Source organism: Cupressus sempervirens, chromosome 8 (genome assembly GCF_028749045.1).
Source record: "Cupressus sempervirens isolate cs-2001-9-10 chromosome 8, ASM2874904v1, whole genome shotgun sequence".
Lineage (NCBI taxonomy): Eukaryota > Viridiplantae > Streptophyta > Pinopsida > Cupressales > Cupressaceae > Cupressus > Cupressus sempervirens.
Genome location: NC_143125.1, coordinates 753,533,404 through 753,547,794, shown reverse-complemented (window position 1 = coordinate 753,547,794; position 14,391 = coordinate 753,533,404). Strand labels below are relative to the sequence as shown.

The window sequence follows — 14,391 nt, the reverse complement described above, 5'->3', positions numbered from 1 at the left end:
AGTCTTATGCTTTTTGAGTTGAGATCCTAAGACTGCAATATACAAATATATAATATTCAATGTATTACACATCTCCTAAATCAAGTTTTAAACATAAATAGAATGTCTTTAGCAAAGTCTTGTTAGAGGTCTTTAACATTTTTAAGGAGGAAGATGCAATGAATATGATTGATAGAAGAAGCATGTTGAAAAGATATTTGAGAGCATCAGTAGTAAGAAAATAAAGTCCCCTAAATGGTGAAAAAACTAACAATCTTGTTGGATGGAATTTTGGAGAGGAAGTTAGGGAGAGGGGAAATGTTGATTTCTTACCTAGCCTCAACATCCATAATTCTTTTCTAACATGGTCATATATCACAATCATAATCCAACTATTGCAACATCTTAAGGATGAAAGACCACATATGAAGTTGTAGGATTTATCAAAATACAATTTTATTTTAAGAGAAAATCTCAAGTTAGAAAAAATCCACTACCCAAGAATGAAAAATTATAAGCTTCAAAAACTGATTTAATAATACACTCTACTATTTTAGGAAAGAGGATTTGACAATTATCTTACTAGAAGTATCAAGTAGAATTACAAGTGTATAATCTTTTACCTTTGCTTCTTGTTTGTTCTTAGGAATGAGTTTGATCAAGTCTTGATTAAAAACAACCCTTAATGATGTAACTTTCAATGCTTTTTTAAAGTACATAAAATATAAATTTTGTCATATTTGGGCTTGTTAGAAATTTGTCCAATGCTCGCCTCGAGACTTGTGACAAGGGCTTAACCACCTCTTGTGTACTATAATTTGAGTGGTTGTATCGAACATTGATAGATTAGTCTTTTGGTGCAACAACAACCCCACTCTAACAAGTGGTATCAAAGCTTGGTCACAGGTTCGAATCCTCAGACCCTTGGGTAACGCTGAGGGGGAGATTGTTAGAAATTTGTTCAAAACTCCCCTAAGGATCCATGACAAGGCCTTAATTGCCTCCTGTGTACTATAATTTGAGTGGTTGTATTAGACATTGATAGAACATTCTTTTGGTGCAACGAAAACCCCACTCTAACATGGCCAAATAATCATATAGAACTAATCTAAAAGACCATCAAATCTAGGATCTCTTTTCCATAGCCCTATAACATATTGTCTCATTGATTTTATCCATTGAGATGCATTATCAATAAAATGATTATAATTAAGATCAACTTTTACAAGGATTTAACTAGAGTAGTGTTCTCTTTAAAAATTAGGATGACAAGAGCTTAAGCTATATATCATTAATGAATAACTATTTGTAGTAGTCATGAAAAGTCTTCATGGTTATAGTAGAGCTAGAATAAGAATACCCTGGAGTGGATTTAATGACTTAATTATACTCTTTCTATATTTGTGAACTATATAAACTAAAAGAATGATTTGAATTCTTGTTTTTTTTGTTCTTTTTCTTTTTTGTCAATAAAAGGCAAATGCAAATTGTTGCCTTATCTTTGAAATGCTAAAGATGGGCCTATATTTGAGCTCCTTTACCCTTGTAAACTTTGAAAATTTTACATCTACAGTCTTCTTTCTTGGACTACTACCATTTTATGTAATTCAACTTTGTTCAATAGAAAAAAAAATATTGAAGTATATGTTTAGTGTGACTGATTGACCACCATAGATGAATTATTGCCCCCATATATATTCACCCACAAGTTGTCCTTTGAGGATTTTTTTATAGTGTTTAAGATTTTTCTCCTCCCTCTTGTTAGACTAGTCCCAAAGAAATAAGTTACAATGTTGGTTCAATAGATGAGGTCAAGATAACTTATAGTTAATATTAAGATGATATGCATTTATAAATATGTTCTAAGATATAATCAAATTTCTTATAATGTAAAAAATAACTTAATTACAAAATTTTCAAAGACTAATAAATTTACTTTATATTTTAAAAATATTCTATGGTCTTCTTAAATAAAAATTGTAATTTTATTATATTCCTAACAAAGATATTTTTGTTATAATTTATTTAACAAGTAATATAATTTACTCCATTTTTAAAGCTAAACCAAAATATTAATGTAAACAATAAAATATATTATTTGTAGAAAATTATTAAATATTCTTTCAAATTAAATACAAAACTAAATAAGATTTTGAATAATTACAAATATATGCACCTCTAAATTATTTGAAACTTTTATTGATTTTAATGAAGAATATGTGAAATTTATATAATATGGCTCTTTCATTCATAATGAAGATTTTGTTGCTTTCCTTATATACATTTAGTCTTATTTTCCATAACAAATACATTTTTCTAATCAAGCTTTTTACCTATATTTTTATTAGATTTTATACAAATATTACACTTTAAAAAAAAAGAGTTTAAGCCCTTTTAATATACAAACGGTATACTCAATAAATTTTGATCCTTGATAAATTATGATATTTGAGCTTAGAAATAAATAATATTTACTAAATTAAACCAATAAATCATTTTACACCACCGTATATAAGGAACAAATGTAGTCCCATGACAGTTGTTATTTTTTAAGCAGCCACATGGCAGTCACATCGTCTTCTATAGAGACAAATTCAGCATAAGGGATACGATTCGCAGTCGTGAATCATTTTCCCTAAAGAACACACAATATAACGAAAACGTCTCTTTAACGTTGTAGATATAAAACGCGTCTGATTCGGTCCACGTAATATTAACCTAATCAATTTCTCCCTACAGTACCCTCGTTTGTCAGCTTGTGGTTACCCATGTCAGCTTAGTTTTCGTCCTAAATTGTCACCACGTAGGCTAATCTCCTTCCACGTACTCTGTAGGCTCGTACGATACTTGAATCAGATACGCTTTCGTACACAATATTTCAAAAGCGGACTTTTTCAAATATTTTATTACGTTTAAATTTAACTGAGAGCCGAAATACATGCAAGAATGGGCTTCAGGTAAAGACATTTCAGGGCTCCTTAAGCGGCCGATCTATTTGACGAAATGTTTATGAGAAAAATCAGAGATAAACCACGGCACGAAGAGATTTTAGCTGAAGAATCAAATAAATGCAGTTCAAACTGGCTAGATTGATTGGGCAGAGGTGAGTAAATGCTAACAAGCCAGGGAAAATAAAAGAAAAGCAGGACATTGTGTTTTTTGAGTGAAGATTATGATTTTGATGAAATTATCTGCCAGCATAATTAATTTTTTCCATAGTTTCCTGTTTCGGAACTCTCTTTTTCCGTGAAAATGCGACCGAATGTGTTGATATTGTGACTGCAAGGGTGCGAAAGTGCTTAAAAACTGGAAAATAGATCGATTTTCAGATTTTATTTTCGATGTTCGTTTTTCTTGTTATGCGTCAAAGTGGTTTTTTTCTCCCTCTCTAGGGTTAAGATTTCGATTTTGACGAAGTTTTCATCCCACAGAGGGTCTTTTTGAATCAGAACTTTTCTTTATGGAAATACGTGGCTCAGAATGTCAAGAAATTACTTGACAATAAAATTAAACGATCTGATTTAAAAGTTCCGTTGATATGTTTTCTTGCTCTTCGTCAAAATGCGGTCCAGAATGTCAATCTCGCTCTCTCTTTGTTCCGTTTTCGATTTTGATGAATTTACAATGCACAGTGGGGTTTATTTTCTGTCCAACATATGGCTGAGAATGCTGAAATTACTGCGGGAGAGAAGAGAAAATATTAGCAAACCAGAAAATCGACTGCTTTCTGGAATTTCTAAATTTTATTGTAGGTTTTTGTTCGTTTTGCTTGCATTGCGTTCAAATGCGGTTCAGAATGTTAAACTTAGCAAACTTTGCTGTGAGTTTTCGATTTCGATAAATTTTCAGTCCGCAGTTGGATTCTTTTAGTTTACTATTTCTCTTTAGTGAAAATCCGGCTTAAAATGCTGAAATTGGTACCGCACGGGGGAAATAATATTTATAAATGAGAATATATAAGCGATCAGCACAGAGGTCGATTTTCGGATTCTATTTCAGAACTTGAATCCTTTTCTTATTTCCCGTCAATGAACGGTTCGAAGTGTCGTGGCAGGGGTTGGAAATATCCTGAGTTAGCTAAGAAACCTTTTGTGCTGGCTTAAGTCTCTTTCAAAGTTTTTCTTTCAGTAAATGTCCGGAAAAAAAGGGTTTGTGGAATATTTTTGTAAATTTGAGTTTGAGTGAAACGCTTGTGAAATGCAGAGCAAAATGTCGAAGTTGCTTTGGCATAGGTGTTAAAAATAGAGAAGAACAATAGAAGGTTTTTGTTGACAGAAAGTTTTTCCTTAAATTTCATTTTGTGAGAGTATATTGGATTTTGGTTATTTCGTCAAATTTCTGTTTAAATTCGTGATCATAACATTAAAAATTGATCTGGTCGGGGTCTTTTTTTAAAAAGAACAGAAATAAGTCCGATTTTTATCTGCCACAGACAGGCCGATTTGAGGAAGAAATTTACTATGCTTATTGTTTTTTGGGTGTTCACCAAATTTTCTGAGCTCATTCGAAAAGTTCCTTTCTTAGGAAACTACTTTTTCTTTTTTAGGTTTTTCCGTGATTTGTTTTCAGCTTAGGAGACGTGGATTGAAAATTAAAAGTGCTTTTCTTTTTTAATATTTTTACCAAAAAAGAGATATACACCAAATGATTTTAAGGCAGCGTTAAGCTTTAACTTCCCAGACTAGAAAAACTTCATCTAAAAATGTGTAAGCATGTTGAATTTCTGAAACAGTTTCTTGAAATGAAAATTTCCCTCTACAGAAGTACACTAAAGCAATATAAGATACGGTAGAAGAGAAAGGAAAAACCTCTACTTTAACTGTTTTGTAAAGATTTTCTGTGTTTTTACTGGTTTGTTTCAAGGTATTAGTAGGTTATAGATCAAAGGTTAAAAATGAATCTTCCGCCAAAGGCAGCTCTTTAACAAATTTCAAGTGATGTTCAATGGTGTTTGTGTCATATTGAGGGAAATTGATGACCTGTAAAGGAGAAGTTTATTAGGAAAAAAGGAAAATTCTTTGTGAAAGGCAGCTATAGTAGCAGATTTGAGTAACATTTCAGGGTTTGTTGCTTTGTATTTGAGTTCATTGTCCGTGAGAGTTTAAAAGAAGATGAAATTTTCAGCTAAGGCAGCTGTTTAGCTATTTGAGAAATATTTGTGGGATCCGTATATTCGGGGATATTGATTGTTTGTTTTTGAAATATAGCAGAATGAGGCCAACAAAGCCTTCGTAAAGCTGGAGGCTTATGGATAGAACATTACATGTGGATGAAGACAAGGAAGAAGAACATGTGCAGACTTGTGCTACAATAGTGAGGTGCAGGACTGTTTTCAATCGGTATTCTGTGCTTAATTACTGGATTTCAAGGTTTCTCAAGGGGCTTACTTGCCAGGGCTGCTTTATTGACAAAAGTAGTGAGGTTTTTCTTCACAAATCTGTTCATAGTACTCTTTGGTGCAGCAATGATGGGAATGATTCAGATTACATTCGCAGAAATCCTTTATGCGAGGTGAATTTGAATTCTGATAAGGGAGATTTGGATGTTGATGCTGTCAAGTGCTGTGCTTCATTTGGTATGTTCCATTATTTTCCATAGGCATAATGCTGTGATTTTCTGTTTTTTGTATTTATATTTGAAGTCAATTAAACACTCTTACTCTGTACAGACATATTTTGAATTTCATGGGATTCTTTCTCAAATTTGTGGATTTATTTCTAGAAATTGCATTCGGCTCAAATGATGTGATGAGCTGCCGCTTACTTTGCATATCTTTATTTTTGTGCTGGTGAGGCTCAGGCCTCAAATGCTACTTCATGCAGATTAGGAATGTTCTAGTAGGTATGGACCTTCATGCAGGGGATTTCCTGATGGTTCTGTATGGGGGCAACTTTGAAATTTTTTCAAAAGATGCCATTGAGTTTAAGTTAGAAGCCCTCTCCAATCTCCAGCGGAAATCTCTTTTTTGAACTGTAATTTTCAGTTCTATCATAGATTTTTAGGTGCGTGCTATCAGAAATTATCTTTTTGGGAAAATATGTGAAAATTTAAACCTACAAACTTTCAGCTCTCTTCTCCAGCAGTCTTTGAAAATATTGCTTCTCAACAGTAGCCATTCCCAGTTGTATGGAAAAGATTCTAATTTCTCTGGTTTCAAAAGTGATTGTTTTGTGCGAGTCTATCTACAAAATAAAAATTGAATCAGTAATCCTTTATCTGTTGAAACCTTTCTAAAAGTCTAATATTAGTTGGAATCAACCCATATGTGCAAAGAGGTTACAAAAGCTACGGAGTTGCACCTCTCTGTACCTGACTAACCTGATTTTGCATCTAGTTACGTTTCATGCATTAGTATGACTACAAGCAGGTTACAAGCATGAATATGGTACATGGACATAATTTGAGCCGGGTCTTACCAGTTCAAAATAAAGGGTTTTATCCTGTCTAGCAAGTGTAGCTATGTATTTTGGTACTACAAGGTTGTAGTGTAAAATCTTTCAAATAAGTGAATAAGTAGTATGATGTATTTTTGATCTGAGCAGAATTTCATAGTTTCTTTTACTTCCAATGGGATATTCTGAATTTTAGGATAATGTGTTTGTCATGTTTATTGCCTGCTGTAAAAATTTGTTTATGGAGATGTAGGGGAGAATATTCTGTTGTAGTTTTACTTTGCAATGGAATGCATGAATGTTGCATGTAATACTGTGTTTCATTTCTGTATCTTTAGCAAATGGAGGTATTATTTTTTTTTACATCACTTGCATGAAGTTTTTGGTCAGCTCTTTGGATTGGGGAAAAGTTTTGGGTAGAATTGGTTTGATGTGTTAGGAAACTTTGTGACCTTGAAATTTTGATGATATTTCAGGTTTGTTTGCTTTCTCTAGAGGTTTTTGTGTGCACTCTTTAGATGTACACAGAACTGCAATGGACAGTAATTCTTCTGGAGATCACTCCGCAAGACAGAGTGTAGACTGTGGAAGCTCAACAGTTGGTGATAGCATAACATCAGAAACATTAAGCTTTGTTATAGGAGAAATGCAAGATTATCATGGTCAAGGAGATGAAATCCCAAGTAGTTCTGCAGGATCATCCCCTTTGGGTTGGCCCATAGGAAGAACGGAAACAACAGAAACAACAAACTCTGGTATTTCTACTGTTCCTCTTGCAATTGCAGGTGGCCGGGATTCTGTAGTATGGGAGGAGAAAAAAGAGAAGCGAGATACAGATTTTTCGGGTATTTTTGCTTCTGTAATATTGTAACTTCGTTGCTTGATTCTATCCAGGGTGATATGGTGGCAAAAGTTCTATTTGTCTGTGACCAAAAGATTTATTGCCTTTTTCCAATAGCATTACTTGTGTAATGATCATTGTTTACTTCCTTAACAAAGTCCATTTAAATCTTGCTTACCTTGAAGAAGTCTTAAGTGATCATTCTGTTCTAATAATCAATGTGACTGTTTAGAAACACTTTTAGTTCCTGCAAAAATTGGTTTCTGAAGGGTTGATTAGAATTGGATACATAGCTTCGTTTTAGGTCCCAATGAAAGTTAAAATGTTTGAATAAAAGAATGCCTCTTGAGATATGTGTTCTGTGAGCTACTTTTTAATCACATAGAAAGGTACATGTTATTATCACATCATTTTCTTGGTTCTCTTTTCTAATTTGGATGTATTCTTTTTGTTTGTATATTATTTAAATTTATGTATATGCATAATTGTAAAAGTTGATTGGATTGCTTTCTCAGAAGTTGAAATGATGAAAGAGAGGTTTTCAAAGCTGCTACTTGGTGAAGACATGTCTGGTGGGGGTAAAGGAGTTTGCACAGCTCTTGCAATATCCAATGCCATTACTAATCTTTCAGGCATGCCATTTTTGTTTCTCTTAGATCTGTTTTAGTTTAAAATTATGGGTGGGTAAGGATGTGTTTAGCTCCATTTTTAGAGCCTAATTCTTAGTAATTATCAATTTATGGCAGCAACCATTTTTGGACAGCTCTGGAGGTTGGAACCTTTGGCTTCAGAGAAGAAATTGATGTGGCGAAGAGAGATGGACTGGCTACTATGTGTTAGTGATTATATTGTTGAGTTAGTTCCATCTTTACAGGCTTATCCAGATGGTAGTAGTTTAGAGGTGAGGATTTAATTACCTTCTTATGTGTTAACATGGTTTTCATAACTTGATATTCAGGTTTCAATTTGATACATCTGTTCAAGCTACATGTTGTGTCTGCAAATGATACAATATTACTGTTCCTGTTTATTTCAGGTAATGGTAAGCAGACCTCGATCAGATCTTTATATCAATCTTCCAGCCTTGCGTAAACTCGATGCAATGCTCATTGTATGGTCACTTATTCCCATTCTTCATGCATGATAGTTTCAAACTTTCAACCGTTATAAATGTGACTGTTTCCTTTTGTACATTTTTCACACTGCATATGACTTTGGTGTTTGCAGGAAACTTTAGAAAGTTTCAAGGATACTGAATTCTGGTATGTGGACCAAGGAATATTGGTGCCAGATGCAGATGGCTGTGGCCCGCTTAGGCGCCCTCCTCAACGACAAGAAGAAAAATGGTGGTTGCCCATTCCTCGAGTCCCTCCATGTGGTCTATGTGATGATGCAAGGAAACGTTTGCAACATCAACGTGATTCAACAAACCAAATTCTTAAAGCTGCAGTGGCAATCAACAGCAATGTTTTGTCTGAGATGGAGGTTCCTGACATTTACTTGGATGCTCTTCCTAAGGTGAGTGCACAGTGCCCATCCTCTTCTGAACACAGTCGGTCTCAGACCCAAAGAGACTGGATAGTGGTTAATCATTTTATTTTATTTTATATTCAGAATGGAAGAGCCAGTCTTGGAGATATCATATATCGCTACATAACTGCAGAGCAGTTCTCTCCAGACTGTCTGCTGGATTGCTTAGATTTGTCATCTGAACACCACACATTGGAAATTGCAAATCGTATTGAAGCTGCTATCCATGTTTGGCGGCGGAAACTTCATGGGAGACAATCAATGCATGGAAAGGAGAATCGTCCAAACACAAAATCTTCATGGGGTATTGTCAAAGATTTGATGGGAGATGCAGAGAAGAGAGAACTGCTTGCAGACAGAGCTGAAAGCCTTCTGTTAAGTCTGAAGCAGAGATTTCCAGGACTGTCACAGACTGTCTTGGACATGAGCAAGATTCAGTATAATCAGGTTCGTACAGAAGCATTTTGCTCTGCTCTTACTATATACCCCTTCAATGGAAGGACTCACCAGCTTACAATGCTTTTCTATATTTGAATTAGAAATGTATGACAAGTGAAAGTTGTGTCACCAGAAAACTTGTCTACAAGTGCAGGGATCACATTGCAACACCTGTACCTGTATACCCATCTTATAATATATAATATAACCGCTCCCTTGTATTCATTTAGTCACATACCCTGGTTTGAAATTAACATCCTTGGCCCTGTACCTCCATGCCAAACCGAGTAAAGCTTTCCAGATGAGGTCGACTAGTGATAGAAAATCATTTTCTTGATTCATCTGCATAGTTTCAACCATTTCCTTATGTTCATGTAGTCACATACCCTGGTTGGAAATTAACATCCTTGTCCCTTTACCTCCATGCCAAACTGAGTGAAGCTTTCCAGATGAGGCCGACTAGTGATAGAAAATCATTTTCTCGATTCATCTGCATAGTTTCAATTCAATTTTATTGGTGGATGAAGATGGACTCGAAATACATTCAAATAATAAACTATCACAACATAATCATTAGTTTCATTTTACTGTTTGCCTTTCTGCGGAAATATGAGTGTGGACTTTAAAGGTTTTTTAAAAAGGCTGTTTCAATGTCTAATGTGATGTCTTTGGTTGCAGGATGTTGGTCAATCTATTCTGGAGAGCTATTCCAGGGTGTTGGAGAGTTTGGCTTACAATATTATTGCTCGTATTGATGATTTGCTTTATGTCAATGACTTGACAAAGCATTCTGAACCTCATCAATTTTCACCTATTCCTCCCTCTGTGAGTAGCAGAGGTGCTGCTGCCAAGAGGGTTTCCTCACCATTTGCTGTTCCTCCATCCTCAAATACACCATATGCTACAGCATTTGCAACACCAAATTTTTCTCCAACACCACTAGTAAGTCCTGGCAGAATAGCTAAATCCCCATTTGTTAGCAGCAAAACTAATTCCAATCATTTTACTCCTATAAGAGTTCTCTCTGACTACCTTGGTGAGGCAAAGACTATAGATGGAAATACAAAAGATCCTTCCTTAATAACTGTACCAATGTCCAAAGAAACAGGTAAAGCTTTGTCTTACACTGAACGGTTAGGCAGCAGGAACGATTTGATCAGCCCTCCTACACGTGATTGATGGAGGTCAAAGAGCTGGGGTGATAAAGAGTTCATTTGAAAAGTACAACATACCCATGTCTAATAGGTATGCTTGTTTAGCCAGCCATATTTGCAGATTGATGCTCCCTGCTGCTACTATTATTTGTATTTACTGATTAATTTATTTAAGGGTTCTGCTGTACTATTCTTTTATGGTAGAGTAAGCATCTTCTTAGAAATGCATTTCTTCGCCCTGAAGATGATCTGTCCTGTATATAGTTTTTCGTCTCAGACATGCTGCAGTGGGAAATGCACAGAAGTGCAGGTTATTAGGGGTTATACATGGAGAAAGATATCTTATCTCCTCCAGGAGGTAGCTCAATTTTAAGATGCTTTCTGTAGAAGTCCAGAATTTAATAAAATTTTGGATATCATGTCACTTGTCTTGGTTAGTAGGTCCTATCCATTAATTTCTAAATCAAACTCTTGCTACAGAGAGTTGTAGTGTTTTTTCCTTTTCACATGACGTTCTAATGTTAGGTTTCAGAAGATAGGTCACTCTTACTAGTGTTTCATTATCATTATAGCTGTATTAATAGATACAAGTTCCTGCAGCAGGGATTGACCAGAAGGTCAAAGAAAATTAATGCACGGGGAACTCTTTTAGTGGAATAGAAAGGGGAACTGGTGAAGGAAAATTATGTGATGGTTGAGCTACCTGGCACCTCAACTAATCAACGGGAGTAGATGATTATTGTTAATGGCTATGTAAATTTAATTATTCAAACTAAGAGTTTTCACAATTGGTTGATAATGTTTTCATTCCCTTTTAACTTTCATTTTTTGCCCCATGATTATTCATTTCGGAAAAAGAACGTGGCTGTTCAAATAAGATTCTATTGCTGCAATCAGGTGTTCACTTCATAGAAAAGGTCCAGTGTGGCATTTAGATGAGTTCGGATTTGTGACATTGAAGGTTTCTTTCCCATATTAACAAATTATCCTTTTCAATCTTTATTTTGATGGTGATGGCCTGCCTGTCAGATCTTACACATATATCATGTGAACTGCATCGTTTCTGTCATATTCTGAAACCTATTGTCTTTTTATGTTTGAGGAGACATGACATATTTTGGCTGTTTTCTTATTAAATTCGTTTATACCGTTACATTATATAATGTTGTTAGAGAAGTACCACTTATTTTTCAGTGAAAATTGATTCTAGAGCCATGTTTGTATCGATACATGAAATAATGGAAAACAATTTCTGAAGCATTGTGACTGCAAGTTTCGATTAATGTGAGTCAAGACAGCGTAAGATGTCATTCATTCTGGATTCTCAAGTGAGCCTTTGATCCAAAATTTTTGATTTTATTTCATTTAACTATCATGCTAGCGTGCGCTATGCTCATCAACACGGGAGGCCTTAATGCATGACACATCTTACGTTAATTATTGAGGTCATTTGGTATAATACACACATTAAGCTAACTTTTCAAAAGGTTCTCTCGTCCTACAATTGGTATGTCAGTTTGGTGATATAGGGCATGAATAGATAGTTGAAACATCCAGTCTATATTCCAAGATTATTTTTGTAATAAGGTGATTTGTAAAATCCTGATAAATTCTGTAAGGAGCTAGCAAAGTTGTTGAACAGCCCATTGTATTGTGTCACATGAACAAAGTCGAGAAATTCGGAGAAACTGCCAACCATTCTTGCAAATGAATGTACTGTAGTTTGGGTGTGAGAGTTGTAAATTATCAATGAGCTACCTTTTCGAATGAGGCAATGCCAGAAATAATAGCAGGCTTGATTGCTAAGGAATAGTTATTTTATTTGTGGTATTTAAGATTTAAAAAAAATAAAAAATAATACTAAATAAATGCAATTTACATAAGCATTGCAGTTAAAAACTGCAAGAAGAAAGAAACAACTATAGACACTAAATGAACACTGACATGGATGTAACAACAGCAGTAGCACTATTATACAACGACAATAGTATGGCACATGATTGTAACATCAGTGACAGTATGATATGTAACGTGACTGTAACAACACAAAAATAGTTTGAAATAGAAGCAACAGACAAGAGTAATATCCAACTATCTGTCCTGTAAAGGAGCTCTCAAGTTATGCCCCATACTAACCTTTTTTATATGCAGCTGAGTAATTTGAGCTTCAATTTGTTAAATTTGAAAGTTCAATCTCAAGTCTTTTCTAGCCCAGCCTGTAACTGAAAGAAAAATGAAAACTGATCGAACTTATGCAGTTATCAGAGATTGCTGTACACCTTTTCTCCATAGATATGCAACTTAATAATTTGTCTTACACCATTAACAATAATATTCCTATGTAACCCAACTCCAAAAAAGAGTCTCTTTCAAATAGCAAGCAGATCATTGAAAATAGAATTTCATTGTTTTTTCACAAATTGACTTCTTGTTTACAATTGAATGGAGAAGCGACCAACTGGACCATCATACATTGTGGCCTGACTGCTGCAATGGGCAACTCACAATCTAGAATCTTTTGAGCAAGCAATTAAGCACTTGTATTCATTTTTGACCTCCAGATTTGGTTGGACAGTTTTAACCAAATTCTTTCATCAAATTTCCATTTCCATTTGGGATGCAGTCTTTCCTATGCATCTGATGAGTCAATTGTAAGTAAACAGTTTTTTAAAGAGAAACAAAGAAGAATATGAAAGCAACTATTGTCACTCTTTGAAAAAATTGAATTACATTATATTAGAGTACATAATTTCATAGACAAATCCAAAAGCACAAGAGATTGCACAAAAATAAAGACACTTTATAATTGTTGCTCAAACTGGATTGAGATGTAATAGTATGCCATGGTAATCAATCCATTTGTTAGTTGTAGATTTTTTCTAGAGAATAAATCTGAACACCTGAAGAGCAGTTAGTAATGTCATATTTGTGATTGCTCTTGATACCTCTTCTTTTCTGATAATGTAGATTAGATGTTTGTCTGATTTCTTTGCTATCACCAAAGATTGAAGGTGAACAGATTGAATGTCTTTGGAATCGATGATTGCTGGAAGAGATACAATGCCTTTGTAATTGATTGCATTCTCGCACAGCCATTAGATAAGATAAGACAAGATAAGATAAATTTATTAATGTCCAATAGGGGACCAATGAGGGTCTTAAGGGATTGGAAACAGTTCAAAGGGCAAATGCCAGCAGGGGGAGCACCAAATGGTGTTCCACAGAAAGAGGGTGAAAGAAAAACAACAAAAGAACCAAGAAAATGAATAACAAGAACTAATAACTCCTTACAAGTGAGTAGTCCATAATGGAAAGGTGGGCATTAGAGCAATTAGGTACTTTGGAAAGTTGTTGTCGAGTGTGATCTTTGCAGGATCTCATAGATTTGGTGTGACTCGAGATAGTACAGGGAGACCGCTTCAATCCTTGAATAGGGATTGGAGGATTGAAAAAAGGGGTGATGAGTTGCGTAGGGGTCAATGTTGAGCAAAGCTAGACCTGTATAGTATGCTCATGAAGTTGCATGGTCTCCTAAAGGTAGAGTGCAAGACAATGTTGGTCAATATATTTGAAGAATGAGGAAAGAGATTGACACACTCTGAACAAACAATAGAATCTCCCTTGGATCTCATAGTAAATGGGACAACGAAAAATAAAGTGAGACTCGGTCTCAACCTCCCCGAGGTGACAAAGTTGATAGATCTTGTCCTCCTTGCCGATCTGGTGATTAGTTTGAATATGTAGCCGGTGAGATCCCACTCTAAAAGATCCCAAGGAGATGCGAAGAGCGTGAGTCCAATGACGAGTGAGGTACCAGGGGCGTAGGATGATCTCGTCCTAGATGTCAAGGAAGTGCTCAGCATAGAAGGCCATACGCAGGCAGAGCTCGCCATGGGGATTCCTCCAGGTCGTGATAACACACTGTCTGTAGATGTCAAGTCTAACATGCTTATTCAACTCCCGTCGAGGTGGAAGATGGGTTGGAGCGTCCAGAGAAAGCTATAAGGGGGGAAAGACGATCCAAACTAATATTAATTGAACCCAAGAGGGCGGAGAC

General features: G+C 35.2%; 1 protein-coding gene across 3 annotated transcripts; it reads left to right on the top strand.

Moving 5' to 3' along the window:
• Nucleotides 1–2,657: 2,657 nt before the first annotated feature.
• Nucleotides 2,658–11,158, top strand: LOC149544620 (rop guanine nucleotide exchange factor 7-like). Of its 3 annotated transcripts, none has more exons than XM_089795213.1 (9): nt 2,658–3,082; nt 5,190–5,554; nt 6,848–7,216; nt 7,728–7,844; nt 7,959–8,113; nt 8,249–8,323; nt 8,440–8,730; nt 8,827–9,189; nt 9,859–11,158. In XM_089795213.1, the coding sequence occupies exons 2-9, from the start codon at nt 5,227–5,229 to the stop codon at nt 10,357–10,359; spliced, it is 2,199 nt and encodes a 732-aa protein (XP_089651339.1). In that variant the 5' UTR covers nt 2,658–3,082; nt 5,190–5,226; the 3' UTR covers nt 10,360–11,158. The 3 variants fall into 3 exon arrangements, with proteins under 3 accessions (XP_089651339.1, XP_089651340.1, XP_089651341.1); XM_089795214.1 differs by having other exon boundaries at nt 2,885–3,082; nt 5,187–5,554; XM_089795215.1 differs by lacking the exon at nt 6,848–7,216 and having other exon boundaries at nt 2,885–3,082.
• Nucleotides 11,159–14,391: the final 3,233 nt, after the last annotated feature.